The 21,357-nt window shown below is 39.6% G+C and overlaps 2 protein-coding genes across 13 annotated transcripts in view; one reads left to right on the top strand and one right to left on the bottom strand.

Annotated features, from left to right (window-relative positions):
- sord (sorbitol dehydrogenase) overlaps positions 1–21,357 on the bottom strand; it is a 278,112-nt gene that overhangs the window by 45,840 nt on the left and 210,915 nt on the right. The window lies entirely within an intron of this gene.
- tjp1a (tight junction protein 1a) overlaps positions 1–21,357 on the top strand; it is a 104,211-nt gene that overhangs the window by 13,056 nt on the left and 69,798 nt on the right. For all 12 annotated transcript variants that reach the window (XM_026166837.2, XM_080296405.1, XM_080296236.1 and 9 more), the window contains exon 2: positions 12,668–12,881. In XM_026166837.2, coding sequence (XP_026022622.1) covers positions 12,668–12,881 — 214 coding nt within the window. The remainder of the gene's footprint in view (positions 1–12,667; positions 12,882–21,357) is intronic.

Genomic DNA, 21,357 nt, shown 5'->3' with positions numbered 1-21,357 from the left:
AACTCCTGGATCAAAGCATGAAATTCTCCTTGCTGCTGCCTTCTCCTGAGAATTGGATTAACCCAGAATCTCAGTTTTTCCTTAATTTAAGCTTGCAGCTTTCAGAGAGCAGCATTTATAAGTCTGAGTAATACAAGGGCAATTTCCATCCTTTTCCAAAGAGCAGCTCTCATTGACAATAAACTTTTTACCTTGGTGTGCAGCATTATAGTATATTGTAGTGATGCAGCAGAAATAGTCAGAAATAAGTACAAAAGCAGGCTGGAAATTATAAGTAAAAGTATAAAAATAACTACTTAACACTCTAAGATGACAAAAAATAAAGTAACTTAACCTTGTAACTAGAGATGGCAGGATACCACTTTTTTATGTCCGATACCGATATCATAAATTTGGATATCTGCCGATACCAATATGAATCCGATATAGTGTTTTTTAATCAACAAAACTGTTTTTTAAATATCTTGCTGCATTTTGTATAAGTTCATACTCAAGTTTAAAACAACAACTACACTAAAGCTATTCTGTTATACCTGTATGCAAAAAAAAAAATTTCATAGTTCAGCAATACTGATCAATCTAATAAACTTAAACCTACACCATCCTCCCTATTCTGGTATTTTAAAGAGTACTTAGCAGAAATATTAAGCAACCGAACTAAGAGGGTTCCAACTCCCAGCAACAACAAAAATAAATAAATAAAAAATAGCGAACCACCCCTCACGCTCCACCTCATGATGCTTAATCGACGTAATCAACCTTAATTTGATGCAGTGTGAAAAAAAAATGCACAGAAATCAATTATTTTTCAATATATTAAAATATTAAATAGATTCAACATCTTTCTTCAACAAAATTGCAGACTGCACAGATGGTACCTTCCCAAAGGAAAAAGTACTATAGCTTACTAGGGTATATATATTAGACTTAATAGTTACTATATACAGTAATGGACTTCTATTCATTTTACAACAAATTAAAACTTTGGGTGTCAGATAATTATTCATTAAAAGCTAGACATTTTAAATGAGAATAAGAAAGAAAAGTATGTCTTTGTGCCCCTTTTCCCTGTTCATGCCCTATCGGCCCCCCTGGCTAAACTTTGCTAGATCCGCCCCTGCACAGTTACCAGCGTCAGCTACGTAAAAAAAGATCCTGGTGTAGAAAGTAATATTAAATAAATTCTAACAATAGCTGATCAAGCTTAAACATGCTGCTGTTGTTTATCCGCTGGTTTCCTCTTTCTGGTGCAAAGTGGGCCAAAAACAAACAAGACAGACGGACTCGCGACAGAAAAGCCGATCAGCTGATCATTAAGCAGTTTCATGATTGAAGTAGCAGCAGGAGAGGCAGTCGCTTGTTAAGCTTAACGCAGGAATGCTTTACAAACATTCAGAGATGGACTTACACACTTGCTTTACTTCTCTCGGGGATAACTTTGTCGGAGATGAAATGCCGGGTTGCTAGCGAAGCTCCAAATGCTATCCAGATCACCAACAGGTTCCGCATGCCACAGCCGCTCTATCACGTGATGCATACTGCTCCGACGTGCTAACGTTCTGAGGCGAGTTACGGCGTGTTGCAAGTTTTGTGAGGTGCTTTCATGATATTTAATGGATCGGATTACATTTTTTATTTTTCTCCGAAATCCGATCCAGTAATTTAGGTCAGTATCGGACCGATACCGATACGTAATATCGGATCGGTCCATCTCTACTTGTAACTTGTCAAGAGCTGCAAATGTTGTCACCTAATAAGACTGAAAGATGTTCTCTACCTGGGATGCTGTTTCTTGGGTTGAGCTTTTTAAACAATTGCTTAAATCATGGCTTTTCCCACTATTTCCACATGTACTGTTTGCTCTTCCTGTCATATAGAGCGAAGCTAGCGAGCGTTCCTGCGAAGCTCAATTTAGCATCAATTGCTAGTTTTGTTGCTAGTATTGTTATTTCCACCTTTAGCTAAAACAGTTTTCTTGCATATTTTGCAAGAAAACATTTTGCTTTGTTAGAAGTTGTTGAAGTAGCTTCGTGGTTAGGTGTTAAATCTCCGCTGGGCTCTCGCTCTCAGACATGCCCGGGTTTGTCTCATTGTTGTGGCGCTAGGAAATTTAAATGCATGGCCTTCCTATAGCAATGATATCACAATATGACATTTTTATCACACATAAACATTTATACCAGCGTTATCACTGGCGATAAGATGTGGCACGGCCCTACTTAAAACAATAATCAAAGAATGTTTTTTAATATAAATAACATTACTTACTGGATGAGGTAATCTGTTAATCTTAGTGGTATTGTTAATCTGTGGACATGAGGGAGATTCTCTATTTTGGGCTGAAGTCTCATGTAATATTTATCCATTTCACCTCTCTCTACATTTAGTGCCTGATGTGTCTGAGTATTTCTTTACTTTTCGTGCTGTAAGATCCAGTCATTGTCTGTTCGCACTGGAGGGAACACTTTGAGTTTAGCTCCATGAGTGCACTCCAGCCTGTTTGTGAGTTTCTCTGTATTCCTCCAGAGGCAGTGAAAAGTGAAACTAACATCTGTCTGTAAAGACAGAGAGACTGAGTCTAATCCACTGCCTTGCACAGCTAAATATATCACACTAAATTCCTGCAGTATAGCTGAAAGTATAGTAAAAAAGTCCACAAAAAAACCCCAAATTGGGCTCAGAGGAAAATCGCTTTTTAAAGAGTTTGGTTTCAGCAAAATGCTTTGAAAAATAAACTTGCAATAGGGAGCTTACTGCAATAGGGCGTATTGCATTACCTCTTATTTTAACAACGCTGAGTATTTCAGAGCTCTGGCTTTCTCCAATAGTCCAGCATGTCTGTCAGCATAATAGGGGATTCCTAATTGGCCGCAGGTGTGAACGTGAGCAGGAATGTTTGTCTGTCTCTGTGTCACCTGTTTTCCAATATTTGGGAGTTTTATAAGGTGCCAAATATAAGTGACAGGTCCAGATTGCAGTCAGGTCAGTTTATCACCCCGACTCTTGTGCTGCAGAGCCGTTCTCCTGTTTAAATCTACAGAATTTGGCACCGTCTTGCTCACATTCACATACACAAGGTGTCATTTGGATGTCAGCATATATATTGTTTGTTCTTTAATGTCTCATTAATTAACAGCATAAACGAAAGACCACAGAGGAGGTTCGTGGATGTTGTGAAGGAGGACATGGAGAGAATTGGTGTGAGAGCAGGGCGATATGACCAAAAAACTGTAACAGTGCAAATTCCTTGCTGACAATTTAACCAAAAGGCATTTCCAGTGGAAATTGGCCGACATAACCATCAGCATAACCATGTATAACATCCACAAAACTTAAAAAGAGGTTACACACACACAATACGGTAATATTATGTTGAAGCACAGTACGTATCACTCCGTGAGGCGCCTGCCTAATATAGCCATAACGCTCCGACAATCCATCAAGCGGGTTCGTAGCTTAGCAAAGTTGTACTAAAACATTTGACAGATTTTCGAGCGCCGTGTACCACATAAAATCATTTCGAGGTCAGTAAACACAACCAGAATTCATACATAAGGCACACGGGATTATAAGGGGCTAGAGCTGGGCGATATGAGATTTTTTCATATCACGATATGATTTTTTCATTTCAGGCGATAACGACATCTATCACGATATAAGCCAAATAACTACATTTGTAAGATTTAAATGTGCCGTTGCTCACAAGTAAAATGTGAAATAATCAGCAGCTTGTTTTTATTTAAATATTTATTTCCCATAATAAGTTCAACAGGGTAGATGTACTTAAGGAACATGAGACTTTTTCAGATAAATAAAGGCAAATATTGCAAACTACACAAAAGGCAGCCGCTAAAGCGTTTAAGTTTCAAAATAGAACAAACAAAACAGACTAAATTGTCAATTCCACTTAGAAACAAAATATTAATTCTAAAAAAAAATCTTAGTTTGTTTTACAGAAGAACAGACAAAACTGACTAACTTTTGTCAATATCAAATAAACTGAGAACTAAAAGGAAATTCTCAATCTCTCCTTGTTGTATAGCTGAGCTTTTCAAACAGTTTTAACAGTTACTTTAGTCTGACAAAAGCCGAATGACGAATTAGCGCTTCCAGTCAGAGACTGAGGCTACGTCCACACGTACACGGGTATTTTTGAAAACGGAGATTTTCCGTTTTCGTTTTAAAAAATAATCCCGTCCACACATAAAGGCAGAAATGAAGGAAAACGCTGCTATGAACATGCCAAAGCAGCAGGTGGCGCTAGATTCCTAACCGTGCCGAAATGTTGGCCAATCAGAAGTCTAGAAGCCTCGGTGGGAAAAAGTAAACAAAGCTGGGGCATAGAAGCAGAACCGAGTCGTATGTGTGGACGGACAGTAACTGTGTGTATATGTAAGCATTTAAACACTGCAGAGAGTAGAATTAACAGTAACAGTATTGTAGAAATTCATTTCACCGAAACAATAACGTGGCGCACAGTGTGACGCATGCACCAGTTTATTGTATTTCCAGACTTGCTTTCGGCACAATTTACAGTGCACGCTACTCTGTTTTTTGTCAGACTTGAAATAGCCGAAATACCTTCACACTACGGAACTTCTATGGCTCTTCCGTTCGACAATCTCTCCGGCATTGGAACCATCATCTGTTTTCTCTTCGGTCACGCTCGGTTGATTTTTCTAGTCGGCACACTCATTTCCTCCATTACGCGCTGGCTCCATTACCCGCTGGCTGCTTCCCAAACAAACACACGTGCGGCTTGGCACTTGTGCTGTACGTAACAAGTCACGCGACGTGACGCTGCGGCTGTGATTGGTTCGGCTCTGCGCTACTTAATTTGGATTGGCTGACCTTTTTTTTTTTTTTTTTTTTAAGAGGACAAGAGCGGCGAGGTCTATCGCGATAGCTTAATTTCTCTATCGAGTAAAAGTTATATCGCGATACATATCGTTATCGTTCTATCGCCCAGCTCTATAAGGGGCACTGTCGATTTTCACAAAAATCAAAGGATTGATTTTAAGTGTGCCGTATTTTCCAAACAACACGGTAATAACGACGGCCCGCTAGCATGCTCTACCAAAAATAGTGCTTTGTTGTGTATCTGACGGACGAAAGCTAAACCAGTTCCACACCACTGAAGTTGCAGCATTTTTACAAACCAATTCTGGTTCATTCGTTTCATTTAACGATCCACTTTCGCTCTTCTCATTCTGCATCGCCACCATGTGCGTAAGTAAACAAAGCCACTGCGCATGCACGTTTTACCCATATTCTATCGTGATATTTCATTTTCTTATCGTTGCCCAAAATTACACCGGTATTACCGTGAACGGTATGATATAGCCCAGCCCTAATCCTAAATAAGCTCCTACCCAGAGAAGGCAGCAGCATTTCCTGGTAGTTCATGTGCATGTGCTTGTTTTCCTGTGTATGCCAAAGTCTCAATTCCTATTTTCGGATGAAGTGTGTTTACTGGCAGTGGTTTTCAGAAGTATTTCTAAGCCCATGTAGTGATTTCCAGCAGAGAACTGTGTCTAGAGTTTCTGTTTTGTTTTTTCAAAGATCACGACCATTCATTATTGGTTTTTGGCCTTGCCCCTTGTGTGCAGTGATTTCTCCAGCTTCTCGTAATCTTTTAATAATATTGTGAGCCAGAAATGATGTGTTTCAGTGTGGCAAACACCCAATCCATCTTTCCTCAATCTCTCTGTGCACAATCCAAAGACCATTCACAGCCAACATGACTAATAATGCGTGATCATCATATAAATTAAAAGTCTGTTTTCCATGTTATGTCATATCATTGCTAATATGCTGATGTGTTTTCATTAATCTGTTGCATCTACGGGTGATGTATGAATCTTGGTAACATCTGCATGAAGCTGCTGCCTTGTCTGAACCACATAACGATAATGAGCTATATTAAAATAATAAAAGTCAAATGTTGTAAGAAAAATTCAGTTTGCATTAGTTATGTCCTCATTGTGAGTTCTGCTTTATTGCCAGCAATTAATTATTATGATTGTCATTATTTAATGTGACTTTAGTCTCAGATGCTGAAAGCCTTTAAAAAAAGGCAAAAGTTTAAAAGTTAAACTGGATTTTCTTCAGCGGGAAGATCAAATATAAGCAGGCAGGAGGGTGAGCAACTTTACTTAATACAAACATTTCTCTTTGCCTTTTTTCTGGTAACTTGTTTTTTTTGTTTTTTTTTAATTCCAGGCTTTTCAGGAAGTCACGTTAATCACTTTTACTACATTTATCCAGCTTGCATATAATATACTGCTAAGAATGCACAGGCAGACATGTGTAAGGTCTAAGTCTAAACATGGTAGTGTGACCACAGCAGACCCACATCAGCAACAGCTGCTGTTGCAAAGTTATGTAAGTGCAGTGAAACATTGAGCAGTTCTCTTGTCCTCATGGATTCTCTGTTATATCTTTCCTCGACCTCAAAAAGTATTTGACTGCGACTCCAGCCTTTTCTTGCTCCTGTTCCAACTTTCCTGAAACACGTTGTTGGCATCAAACCCAATATTACCACGTAGTTTTATTTTAAATCACTGCATATGTTGTTTTTGTAAAAGCTCCTGTAGGCTCCTCCCTTACATTTTTTATTTGGCAGATGTTTTACGCTGGAAACTCTTCCTGATGCAACCCCAAATGGATTCGTGTCTCCTCCCATATTTTCTTTGTACTTGCTCTAAATTAATCATATCAAATAGCACATCAAAGCAAACTATGGTGGTCTGGTTTTGTTGAAATTTATTTACAGGATACCAGCTGCTGTTGGAAGCAGCGTTGTGCCTCAGCTGCAAGCGTGAACTTGTTCATCTTCTGCTACTTCTAGTATTCTGTATAGTTTTTATATTTGTGCTCTGTTTTTACAGTTTTTGTGAAGCAGAAAATCAACAAGCTTACATTTTCTGACTTTCAGCATGTATGTTATCTATTGATTATAGTTCAATTACTGCAAAAATAAAAACAATTGTAAAAAAAAATGGCCCTATTCAAGGTATGTTACATTTTTATAAAGTCTCCTCACAGATTTCGGAAAGCACTGCTATAATGGATTTAGATGAAACAATGATGAGTCCATTAGGGATGCAGGACTGACAAGTCTTACAGTCTCTATTACATCATAAATTGTATGCTCTCGTACATGACTCAAAAATAAAGCTGCGGAAGGTCTTTCAAAGTTTTCTTTAGAAATTGGCTGCTCTTTCATTTTCAGTCCAGTCCCTGTACCTGACCATTTTCAAAAATGTGTTTGTTTTTTAGTCACTAAACACTGACCAATGAATTATTCAATCATAAAAAGAGTCTCTGTCTGAAGGGTTGAACCAGTGTTGTGGCTACATATAACAGACAACTTAGCAAAGAACTTATTTTAAATTGTATCTTTAGGCAAATTGTTACCAGCAGCCTGTCGCAAAAAAAGCTTCATTTGTCAGGATGGCAAGGATCCCAAACACACTGCCATTACAGTAAAAGCATATCTGGTAAGAGGAACACGATCAGTCGTGGATAGTGAAAGCTTGGACCTTAATATTATTGAATCAGTCTAGGAAAGTAGAGCTTTGAATGTCCTTCAAGAAACCTGGAGAACTATTCCTGAAGACTACTTAAAGGATTTACAAGAAAGCTCGGCTAAGAGAGTTTAGGCTGTGTTGAAGAACAAAGGTGATGACTTTCAAGCTCATTAGAGTTGTAAAGACTCTTTTTTTTTTTTTACCGTATGTGCTTTATTTCTGTGTTTATTTGCACACGTTTCAATAAATTACTTAACCTTTTTCTCATTTTCTTTGCATAATATAAAGAAATGGCTCAGGACTTTTGCACAGTATTATATCTTGCCCAAATAATAAAACAATTTTATTTTATGTAAATAGACATCATATTCATATGAACATAAAATGCAGTGCCATGTAAGCACTAATACCTCAAATCCTTGAGCCACATAGTTCCGGTTTCTGTTACCCTGTGATGTCATCTATTAGTGTAGGATTAGCAGAATGACCTACAGGTTGTAAACCAGCACACAGATACAGGCCCTATCAGCGCTCCTCATTCTTAGAAGTGTGTTGTTAAAACCAAAGAGCTTCATACGCTTTGTGTGTAAATGAAATCCCCTTGTGAAAGTAACACTGGGATTACAGTGACAGAGACTGAGCTCTGTACGTGCGTTCTAGCTGTTAGTAAATACAAAGATGAATCAGGTGCAGGTCGCATATAGAAAAGGCAAACCTTGAAGATGAAGTGCAGATAAAATGGCTTTCCTCGAGTTCACATTGTGTTAATGATAATTATCTAATGCTGGCATGATAAGACGTTAAACTGAGATACTGAATATGGAGAAAACTGCCCTCTAACACAGCCTATAAAAAAAGAAGAATTCTACCTGATTTAATACCTAATTTAAATTTGGGTGAGTTTCCTCTTTAGTGTCATCACCTTGGGAAGCGCTTCCAGCACAGATGCTATTTTTAGATCTCTATTTTTAGATTTCTGTCTGAAGGTCCAGTTCAGACCAATTGCACCAGGGTCTCCGGCTCACACTGGATCTACTCCAGTATGTCAAAATAATCACAAATATGACAGATAGGACTGGTGATGATTGAAGATTGTGCTGGTGTGTCCAAAAAAACTAGCTGGCATGCACCCAAATTCACCCAGTCTATTACAATATATTACAGTAGAACGCAATGTACAGTTTGACCCTTGGGATGAATTTAAAGCACGTTGTTGACATTAAAAACATTATTTTTTAAAAATCACGAGCTTCCTCCTGGTCACTCTCCTGACCAGCTGTCCCACCTGCAGGGTTGGAGAATGTGAGCTCTTCCACCAAAAACTGCTTGGTCTCTTTGTCGTTACTCTAATAACCTGGGATCACTGAGAAGAAAGCTGAGTTAGTTCGTCACAGATATTTGCCATAATGTAATCACAGAGGTACAGAAGTGGTCATGAAAACCTTGTGGAGTGATGTGGAAGTAGCAGCCACACTGGTAGCCGTAGGTGCAGAAAGACATGACTTTGAAGAAGAGATCAGCCAAATTTAACTCTCCCCCCCCCCCCCCCCACCTGCAAAACACTATGTTAGCATTATCACATTAGCATTATCATCGTCGGTATGTTAGCATGCGTTGGTTAGCATTTAGCTTCAATCATCTATGTGCACTAAAGGAAACGTCAAAGACCTGCTACTAAGATTTTAGAATCTCAACTCTTGTTAAGAAGTATGTTTTCAAAGTTGTTTAACGCATTTGCTAAAGAATTGGAGGAAAATAAAATCTATTAGCTTGGTCACCTTTTATCCATTTTTAAAGGATCAACAGGATAGCAGGACATGATGTCTACTGAGGTCTCAAGGCTGACATTAGTATTCAGCTCAGACACTGTGAAGCTATCGATATGCATTCTTTTTTTTATCCTGTTCCATATTAAAACAGAGTTGGAGCTGCAGAAAAGGGAACACAAAAAACACAATATATTCTATTTAGCTAATTACACTTGAAAGTGTTCCTCAGATTTCACCCCCTAAATGTGAGGCTATAACTGAGCCTTCTGTTAATAGACTCATCTTGAAATCCAAATCCTTTGCTGGACAAAAACAAGCAAAAACAACTTTTATTGACAGTTTCAGGTCTAAATGCAAGTGCAAAGTGCTTAATGTGCATGGATTAAGGCCTTCTGATACACAACACACCACAAATAAATCGTGCTAAAATTACCACCAAGCGTGTGTTTTCAGAAACTACTATGGCTTTTGCTTCAAAGTTGGCAGTGAGGAGACTAGCTGGGAACAAATACCATCATATAAGAGGCTTAATGAGCTTTAGAAAGGAGCAGCCAGATGTATTGACAGTATAGGCATATAATAAAGTGCTCTGTCATGTATGTTATGTAGCCATGTTGCCGTTGGTTAAGAAATAAGAATAAGAAATATTAGTCAAATATATGTGGTTAGGTTTTTTTATATGTTTGAATGGCATACAAATTATTACCAGGAAATCAGTCTTTAGTTTAAACGAGCCTTCAGAGGGATTGGATGGCTTTGAGCGCAGCATGTGTAGCATGTGGTGCCACCGTCTTTTGTTTTTACTTCTGCTTGGTAACTATAAAAACAGGCTGGCTATTAAAATGCTCAATAGACAGCGGAAACCCCTAATCATGCTCCTGCCGTCCTCATGCTCAGAAAGACTGACAGCCTGTCAGTAGGTTTATTTATTTTTTTCCTTGACACTGTCATGTGTTGTCAACTTTAACACATGACAGTATAATACTTTGGTACGAGCATCTGATTGATGACTTGTCATTACGATACATTTGAAGTGCAACAAATAGCCCAGTGTTTGTTTTAAAAGGCCTCTACTGCAGAGCCGAGATGGCTTAGATCTTAAAATGACTTAAATGCACTGTGTTATTGTGTATTTAAGAAATATATTCGCAAACACCATTATGAAAGCAGATAATTGGTCAGTTTGCTGGTCTGAAGCATTCAAGCGTGTGTAAACACAAAGCCACAGAGAAACGATATCAGCAATGATCTTCAGTTGTCATCAGTTATCATTAATCATTAGTTATTATTAATCTCTGGTGCTGTGAAGCCAGCCACCCCTCCCTGAGCCTGGTTCTGCCTGAGGTTTCTTCCTGTAAAAAGGGACTTCCCACTGTTGCCAAAACGCTTGCCAATAGGGGGTCGTGTGATTGTAATCAGAAGGTTGCCGGTCTGAGCCCCGGCTTGGACAGTCTCGGTCGTTGTGTCCTTGGGCAAGACACTTCACCCGTTGCCTACTGGTGGTGGTCAGAGGGCCCGGTGGCGCCAGTGTCCGGCAGCCTCGCCTCTGTCAGTGCGCCCCAGGGTGGCTGTGGCTCCATTATTTATGAAGCGCCTTGAGGCGACTTTTGTTGTGATTTGGCGCTATATAAATAAAATTGAATTGAATTGAATTGAATTCAATTCAATGTAGCTGCCATCACCAGTGTGTGAATGTGTGTGTGAATGGGTGGATGACTGGATGTGTAAAGCGCTTTGGGGTCCCTAGGGACTAGTAAAGCGCTATACAAATACAGGCCATTTACCATTTGTATAAATAAAACTTGGATTAAACTGAATCAATCTGGGAAGGATTCTGAGAACAATTTGAAGTCTGTCATTCTACAGTGAGAATGATTTTTCACAAATGGAAAACATTCAAGACAGTCACCAATCTTTCCAGGAGTTGACGTGCCAGCAAATTCACTCCAAGGTCAGAAAAAATCAAAGAGCTAGATCTCAGACTCTACAGGCCTCAGTTGGCTTGTTAAATGTTAAAATCCATCACATTAAAATTAGAAAAAGACTGAACGACGAGCTTCTTCGCTCTAAAAAGGCCATGGCAGCACAGCTTTGGTTTGCAAGGAGAGCAAAGTGCAAATGCACACCTGCACACCACAACTCCTCTGCACACTAAAGCTATTGCCACTAAAGGTGGTTTTAAAAGCTACTGAATCATGAGGGGTACTTAGTTTTTCTCACACTGCTTCTGCACTTTGGCTTAGTTTTTGTTAAATAAGTAATGAAATGTGATATGTCACTGAGCTTGTCTTAAAGTAATTTTAAATTTTGTAAGGACCAGATTATTGTTTCATGATGTCTTAACATGTTAAACCTTTGAACTGACAGAGTGTTCTTTCTCTCTACCATGACTGTATCTTTATATCCTTTTCCTTGTAAACCATGTATGTAGGTGGTGTTTTTTAAAAGTATTTATTCCTTTGAAGAATTTGAAATAACTTAAACAATTGTATTCTGTTAACATTTTAAGGCGTGATTGAGGAAACAATCAAAATTGCAGTGACTTATTTTTCCAGGCAGTTCACCTTAAAAGACCTTTGCAGCCAAGCATGTAAGAAGCAAAGCGTCTTCATTGTGGCTTAATAATAGAAGACAAGTGGATGCTGCCTACCTAGTGCCCATCTGCAGGCTACCCGCTGACATTCAGCCCAATTATTCACACTTGCTTAAATGGCACTACAGCCAACAGGAGAAGATGTCCTTTAAAAAGTAAAGACAGCAAGAGGAAAGTTATGTCACTTTGATGCTTCAGGCATTTTTATGTTTTCCCTCAGATACAGCAGTGCTGTCTGCTAGCATGTGTGTTTTTTGTGGCTAGCTCTTGGGAGAAATCATCTTCATTGTGAGCGCTGTTGTTTTTAATATATGTAGCTACATTAAGTGTTTGAGCCCACGAGCAATGCATTATGGGAAACATTCAAGATTTTGGCAGATTTTGTCCCCAGAAATGTTAAATATGAGTGTAACAGGTGAATTCAAGTGAGACGTATGCGTGTGTTCATTTTCTCAATTTATAGCTATTTTCTCAAAGTTTTGAATGAGTAAGTTTAAATGCTGAGATACCTAGCTTGAAATTTTGAGATAATAACCAGAAATATTGACTTACAGATGGCATAAAATAAAACCAGGGGCAGAAAGGATCTTCCAAAGATTTCAACTAACTTTTGTAGATTTTTGGATTTTTATCAACTAAATGCAGTTTGGTGCTGAGTAGATACACTACATTTCCAAAAATAGAGTTGATTTGATGAGTGTGAAACTTAACCCCACTGACTCTTTACTGACTATTTCTTGACTTTTCATTGACTTTCTGTGTCTCTGTTGCAGGGTGACCCCGGCAGATGGAGAGTTATCCCCCTCAGGTGCTCCTGGATGTTTAGATGAGCCTACAGGTGCTACTGGTGGCGCTGGTGCTATGGCTATGCCTGCCACATCCACTCTCTCGTTGCCTATGAGCCAAGGTAAACCTTCCCTGCGTCGCATCAAAGGCCGCATTCACCGCAGCAAGAGCCTGGACAGCCTCGATCTGCTTGACTCCAATGTAAGGCCCATGCACAGCTTCACTCTAACTTAACTTGTACAGAAATAGGAGGAGAACTGGTGATAGATAGTAACAGCCCGACAACTGACCACGTTTAGGAGTTTGAGTCTTATAGGAAATGTGCTGTGTGTATAGAATAAAAGTGCGAATGAGGGAATGTGACTTGCAATGTGCTTTGAGTGGTTAATAAGATGAGGAACTTGCTTTTAAGCAAACTCCATTTTAACAGAAACAGAGATGTTGAAGGGAAATGATTTATTGTAGTTTCAATGCAAACTAAAGGCCCAAGAGATATCCTAATGATTTCATTCAGATTGAAGCCACAGCGTTAATACACACACACACACACACACACACACACACACACACACACACACACACACACACACACAGAGGCTGACCTTCGGTTATGTAATATTTCTGTGGTTTTCAGATGAGCACAGTTTAACACTTTCCATATGTCTCTCTCTATGACTGGTTTATTCTCATGAAAAGTATTAATCTGATAAATGATTGGGTAAGCTGCTTGGACTTAAAAACCCTTCCTATCTCTGGGATTGTCTATTGAGCTGAGAATGGCGTTTGGCCCACTCTCACCGCTGGTTAACTCGAGTGTACTTGTGTGTGTTTGCTAGGGTGTGTGCGTGTGTGTGTAGGCAGTTTGGTATTTGGGAAAGAAACCAACGGTTTATGATGTTAACAAATGCCAACCTGCTACTAATGCATGCTGGGTAAGGCTGTGGTCACACAGATAAAGATCTCCTTCCCTGCACGGTGCTACTGTATGTCTTTCTTTTCCCTCTACTACTGTCTTTGTGTCTTGACCCTCTGTAGATGTCTCCCCTAATAAATGTTCGCAGCGTGATGTTTCCTCATCTGCACCCGACCTTCCTCTCCATGCTGACAGTCTGCAGTGTGTGTGTGTGTGTGTTTGTGTGTACACATGTGCATGCTTGCTTTACTTGTTCAGGGCATCAGCCGGCCTTAATTGAGAGTTGCCCGGTGTCTCTGTGCACAGAGCCTTTGTTCTTCACAACTGGGACTCATTAAGATTACGTTCAAGAGAGGCGGCATTTGCAGCTTGCACAAGTTAATCCATTTTTGATGTGAAGGTGGGTTGAAGGATGAGAGAAAAAGTCACAGGGTGGAGGTGACAGTCAGGAACATGCTCCGAGATGACACAGCACAGCATCGGTCTGAACGATGCAGCAAACGCACACAAACACACACTTACGACCGCTTTTGTCTGTTTGATTGACTGCTGGCATGAGGTCTCCTGTCAGTTTCTAATTTTGAGACAGAGGCGAAAATATCTCATAGATTTTTAAAGCAACCTTGAGTGCCCTGCTGCATAATACTTGGCAGTGAGCCGTCTGGTCTAACTCAGAGGATTTTTTTTTCCTACCTTGCAGACGTGATTGAAGTAAGACCAGAGGTGGGTTGCACTGGAGCTGTAGAGGCAGATGGTCAATGAAAGTTAGATGTGACTTTGCTGTTGTATCATCGAAGAAAACAAAAACGTGCAGCACTCACGGCAGAGCTTTGGTTGAGTGGGAAATGAGCCGTGCAACTACAGCAGTGCTGTTGCCAAGGATAAAAACAGGGCTGAAAGATTTAAGGAAAAAAGATATATAAGTAGGCATATATTAATTCTTTTATCGACAGTAATGTGCTTTCCTTGTCCTTCCTTTTTATTAAACCCTTTTGACTGGTTTCAGAAGGGCTTAGGGTGGAAAAGGTGATGCTTGGTCTATTGGTTGTTTTTGCTAGTGTGAAATACTGAAATACAAAAGCGCTTTTTCTTTGCTTGAATCAGAATTTTTTTTAAATAAGACTGCCACCAATCTCAAGGGTAGAAGTTGTTTATATACCAGCAAACCCAACTTCAGCAACCTTACAAATGTTGCTGCCGTTTAGTTTTTTGTTTTCTATTTTCTTTTATGTCCAAAGTAACGTATTTGTTTTGTAGAAATCCTTCTGCAAGAACTTGAGATGTCGCTAGTTTCCGGAAACTAGTGAGCTAACTTCCTGCTAATTTCCTGCTAACTTCTAACTCTTTTAAACTTCGTCTTTTACATTGATGCCTGGATGTTAAAATTTACTGTAACACCCACTGAACATTTTAATGTAGAGTAAGGGTAGTGTGGTTATATTAAATATAAGGCAAAGAGAGAACTTTAAGGAATTCTAAAGTGACCATCAAAACCATGAAAAAATATTGCTGTAAACAGTTTATTTTGCGACACAATGAAACAAATGATAGCGTAATATGAAACGATAGACGTTTTCATATCGTAACAAACTGTTTATCTGTCCTATAGGTAATATGTATAAATATTAGCAGCACTGGCATGAATGTACATTAAAAAAAGATTAGAATTTTGTGTCACATCAAATTGAAAAAGAAAAAAACATTGCTTCATTTTCACGAACTTTTCACTTTTGTTCTGGCACAAGTCCTGCACTTCCTAATCTGTCAGCTAGCGCTCAATTTGTAACATGCGCCGATGTGACTCCTGCAGGAAGTATTTTAGGCATCAGTGTAGGGAAGCCAGAGTTGCTCTGAGACTCAGAGTCAAAGCGATGCTTCACAGTCTTGTCTTTAAAGACCATCCATCAGCAAAGATAGTCTTCAAACACAGCCTTGAGAAAACCTGTGATTTAAAGCAAGCCTTCCTTATTGTTTATTTTTTCAAGCTTACGTTCTAACTGAAACATAATAAAAGTAAATCTCAATACTTTACATTTTGCATTAAATATATAGACGCTGCAGACTATCCATTTCATCTCACTTGCTCCTCGCTCCATGTATCAGAGCATGTTACACAAATACATTTTCTCCCGTTCGCTTGCCCTGCTGTGGACCTCCGCATGACGTCCATGAATGTAAATTCGTAGCATGAATAATAGATGGAAGAAATGATCCACGTCGTAATGTAGCGTTTTCTTTCTTTCAGTTGCAGCTATTTTTGCACATTAAAAAAATCAGCTCAGTGAGGACTACAGAGAGGAGAAGCTGAAAAAACTGTGGTTAAACTGGGTGAACTGATATGCAGAGACCTTGAGCTGAAAGTACACAATGTTTTAGTGAAATCTGTGGGGCACAATGCCTCGTCTGCTGCACTGTAGCGTTTATTTATCACTTAGTCTGTCCAAATAAGAAAACAAGAATTGCAGATTTTAAAAAATAAGAAAAAAAGGTTCATAAGGTAAAGTTAATAGTACTTCCAACACCTAGTAGCTTCTGGACTTTTTGAGTGCGGTGTTAATATCTGGAAGGAACATATCCTGTGGACAGTGAATAGCCTTTGATGAGCAGTTGGCGATGAGGTAGGCTTGCCTGCTTTCTGTCGGGATAATGGCCAGACCAAAGATGGCAAACCCACAAACACAAACTGACAGACGGGTGTGAAAGAGAGATTACAAAATAGAGTCATAAATAAAAGGTTATGACATGAATGGCCGAGGGAGGGCTGAGCGAGTGGTTTGGCAGCGGGTGCAGCATGTACCTATTAGATGAATATATTTCCCCTGGACAGACAGAAGGCTCTGCAGACACCTTATAACTCATTCTCCTCGTCCCTTGTTTTCAAGGCACAGTGGCACAAAATTGCACATCACATAAAGTCGTTTATTTCACCAGCGCTGAAACAGTCTGCAGCCTTTGTGGTTATGGAACGATATGCTGTGCCTAAAGAGTGTGTGTGTGTGTGTGTGTGTGTGTGTGTGTGTGTGTGTGTGTGTGTGTGTGTGTGTGTGTGTGTGTGTGTGGACTGAATATGGTATTACAGCAGCAACAGTGGTTATTTCTGAACAAATTATTAAATCTGCAGTAGCGCTAAGCTTCTGGGATCATCATCATCAGTGTGGGAAATTAACAACAAATAGGAGCCAAATGCTGGTGGGTTTTGTAAGTTGCATGGCTCAGCCAGCAATGGACTATGAAAAAAATACTTGTCATCAAAATACATGTAAAAACTAAATCATAAAATGAAACAGATATACCTGAAGTTCACGACCTTAATAGAGAGGGAGTATGTATGCATGTGTCCTGTTGCCAGGTCAAACTCTTAAAGCTGTCCCGTTTCTTGGCTGTACAGTGTTACTGCTGTTCTGCACAAAAGCAGTCCTGATGACGTACACCAACACAATGAGATCGTTAGATGTGATGCAATCGTGAGAAATCTGCCACAAAAGTCAGCATGCAACATCTGTCAGAGACCACAGCTCTACTCGTTCTTTGCCCGCCTCAAGTGGAAGCACAAACGCATTTCATGTTGACACTGGCACATAAATCCAAAAGCAGGTATGGAATGTATGATAGTGTAAACCAAAAACTGGCAACATGAAGTCAGATGTGTTTTGGCACATTATTATTATTTTCTTGTCATGAAGAATAAAATGAAACACGAGAAAGTTAAACATAATGGGGAATTTAATTTTATTTAATTTTGTTGCGCAACAAATTGCATGTATGTACGGTGGCCCTGAGAGGCCAAACGGACTGCAACTTAAGAAAACACCAACATTAAGAAAAACGCTGCAAAAGCACACAATACACAATGAAAATAGGAAAAACGGAAATAGAAGAAAACAGATTTCCAAAAGCACAAGGGAAGTGTTTCCTGGGAGACAATAACCCAACGGACCAGTTTCAGCACTTGTGGTAGCTACCTGGGTAATGTGCCAGTAAAGTATCTATTGCTGTGTGATTTATTACTATTAATGAAGGCTACATTACAACCTGCTAGCTACAAACAAAATCATGTGCAGTTGTGATGTCCACCCTAATCTTACTCATTTTAGATTAAGATTGAAAAATGTAGTTGGCATTGCTTTCAGAACTGCACGTGATTATTTGCAGCTAGCAGGTTGTTAATGCATCAAGTCTAACAGTCTGTGGTCTATGAACCAACCTCAGCTAACACCAGCTAACAATGTTAGCTTGGTGACAAATAGCCTTTAGTAATAGTAACAGATCAGTACATTCATGTAGTTGTAAAATGCATGACAATATATCAAGTAATCCAAAGTATTTAGAATATGTTACTCACATTGAGTAACTTAACAGAATACATTACAAATTACATTTTGGACCATTTTGCATTCTTTAATCTGTAGTGGAATACATTTTAAAAGTAACCTTCTCAACACTGATTATATTGAAGTATATAAATAAAACTGATAAGACAAATAATGCTGTACGATTAATACTTTTTCTTTTGTCACTTACCAGGATTCTTGCTTGTGCTCCTTTTACTTGAATAAAGAGATCTTGATTGGCAAATGGGACATTCAGTGAAGCATTATCACTCCTCATTATTTGCATTAAGCAGCAGCACATCTATAGGCTGTAGCTTTCATGCTCCCTATGGCTTTCGTTTTGATTCCAGTGATTCATTAGCTTTTTAAAGACACAAAGCCCTCTGCATAATGACATGCTTTTTGCCTCTTGTGTTAGCTCGTGCTGCGGCCGCTGTGCATTAGTAATGTCAGGCAGGAAGAGCGTGCAGGATCAATGATGGTTCTATAGATAGATGAAGCTATGATCTATGCCAGCCACAGCATGAAAGTGAGAAAGATTTATATTTAACACAGGGTCATTTGGAACCATTCGCATTAAACTGGTTTAATCAATCCCTCTCAGTTTGCAGGGTCAGTTGGATGGTACATCAGTGGTGATGTAGCTAAAGGAATTCCCGGCCTCATTCGTTGAAGATAGCGTTCGTGTTGGTACGTCTGGCAGTCTGCTGTCCTCCGTGCAATATTGATTGGTCGCATTAGGGAGTCTGCAGGTCAGTGTTTCTCTAATGGGGGCAGAAAAAGATGGAGGAGAACAGAAAGTAGGGGATGAGTAGATAGAATGAGGTAAGAAAGGAGGGGAAAATTAAAGGCGATGAGACTGACGGGATGTCTGACTTAACGTGTAGCTGTACTGGTGTTGTTTTTCTCACGCGACCTCAAGCACAACCCCATCACCGCTCTGCCTCACAGTATTGATTAGATGTGCTATAGCTAGTTAAAGAGGACCTGTTGTTCTCGCCTTCATGGTCTTTGTTTACAGCATATTAATACAAATGTTTGCCCACCTTCACCTGGGCAACTGTCAATATTAAATAAATAACACCAGCGAGCACTGTACTGTGCTACTTAATGGCTCAGAAGAATTAATTTTATTGATCAGGTCTGACTGGCTGACATCACAGTGGCATCCATGTGAGATGTTTTTGGGCAGCAAACTACTCGTGGTGCTTGTGATAGGTAAGCTTTAATTTTGTCCTAATTCACATGCTTGTTATTTAACAGCCTCAGTGAGTGGCAGCATTTCCTCAGTGACCTTCGGTAGCGCTGGTGTTTTCGTGTAACTTTAGATCTTGCTTTCACATCTATCCTTGTTTGAGTCTCTGGGCTGTTTTAGTAGCGCTGAAATGTCATCTTCTGAATAATTTATTATTCTTAAAAGCAACACCTTGAAGCCCCGGGTAAATTAAGCCAAATGGCACGACGGATTCCCCATTGTTTGTTTGTTTTTTCTTTTTTTAAATGTTTGGGTTGGTGATGTGTCCGCTGGAAGTAAACAACGGGTCCTGCATGAAACGTGTCGGATTATGAAAAGAGAAGATCGGGTTAATGTATGACTTCAACATTCATCCACGTGTCCACAGCAGCAGCAGCAGCCACGTCTAATTAGATGGGATGGAGTCTCAGCAGCTCCGCTGTTTCCATGGTAACACAATTACTGTGCCCTGGGTGGGAGGTTAGGGTGATAATGCGTGTAGGTTTACACAATGTCAGCGGACAGTTTTTTTTGTTTGTTTGTTTATGTAAAGAGGAAATATTATATTATGTTTAGCTTCTCGGATTTATTTTTCTGTTTGTGTGTGTAGAAGAAGGAAACGCTCACACAGTAATGGCGAACATAAAAATTCATATTTACCATCTGATGTCGAGGCTTCGTATATGATGTTGTTCATGAGTGTTAAGAGCTTCAAATATTTCATTGATTTGATATGACTAATGTGATGGTCTTCAGTCTGTTCTATGTTTTTAGAGAGATCCAAAGGAAAAGAAGAACTGATTGTAGCATTATGTTATGTGCTGTAAGATATTTGAAAAGCCAAAAAGCTACTTTATGCACAGGCTACTCCTGTTAATGCAGTCGAATCACTCACAAATAAAACAGTTCCCTTGATGAAATACGCAGAGAAAATTCAATTCAATTTGAAGCTGGCAGAAAAAGATGCAGACACTCGAAGGCATGGAAGTGGGAAAAACAGACAAGTGCTTCAAGGAAGTTGCAGGATCAACCGACCAGAAGTCCGATCAAGTCAATCGGAACTCAGAGGGCAATGTTGATCCAAGAAAACAGATGAAAGCCATAACTCTGGGAACAATGGTCCATAGTCTGATTATCATGTCATGTCATATGGTCTCTCCTTCCTGGGCCCTGCACTGCACCCTCACCACACACAGCCCAGTTTTTTACTGAAATACCTGAGACATGAAGAAAATAAAACACTAAGGACACATCTCCTGAAATGCAGTCACACTCCAATTTAAAAATGAGCCCAGCTGTCAGAAATATCCTCCGACTGGATCAGTGTAGCCACTCCACACACACACGCTTACGTGAAGATGCAACGTGAAACTGTAACGAGGCCTGCTCAACTTAGAATGGTCTGATAAAAAAAAAAAAGTGTTTAAAATCTCCGACAGGACGTACACAGCGCGATTTGCTGGGTACTACACATTCTTCCACAGATATTTTTGACTTCTTTTTTGACTTTTTTTTTTTTGTTGGTTTACCTAAAACTTGATTGAAACAAAAAAAACAAGACTGTATTTGCAAACCAATTGTATTGTCTAGGCATTTTATGCAGATTGCAAATCTTGAAATATGAGTATTTATTATCTTCATAAACCCCTGGCTTATCTGATGTGTGCTGTAATATTAGTTAAAGCGAAGATGATCGCGTGTCGTTTGTCCCTTTTTATCATCTTTCAGCAATGTCAGCCTCTCTGATGCTGCTGTACACCGAAAGATCTCTCTAACCTTTCCTACCGTGCAGGCACCTTCAGGGGCTCTCATTACACGTTTGACTTTTATTTTCCCTCTCAACTAAATCGACCACCAGAAATGTGAAACTTTGTCAAGTGAGACACCTCCAGGGGGAAGTCACGATGGCAGCCTGCACCCTGGCTCTGTGGCATCTGTCTGCAGACTAAATCGACTGAGTCGAACAAACAGAGGACGGGAAAAACAAGGAGAAATGAACGGGTTAATCAGATCTGATGGATGGAAGGAGATACTATGTGTGTGTCTTTCTGCTTGTCACTGTATCCGTGTGCCTCAGGACGACTGTTTGCTTGGAGACAAAGGGGCTCTCAGGATGGATTCGTCAGAAGCCGGGGGCTGTGCTGTGCACCATTAGGATCAAGGATGCTATTTCAGGATGCTACCTGCTGAGGGATGTAC

Source organism: Astatotilapia calliptera, chromosome 1 (genome assembly GCF_964374335.1).
Source record: "Astatotilapia calliptera chromosome 1, fAstCal68.1, whole genome shotgun sequence".
NCBI classification, from domain to species: Eukaryota; Metazoa; Chordata; class Actinopteri; order Cichliformes; family Cichlidae; genus Astatotilapia; species Astatotilapia calliptera.
This window is presented reverse-complemented; position numbering and strand designations above follow the sequence as displayed.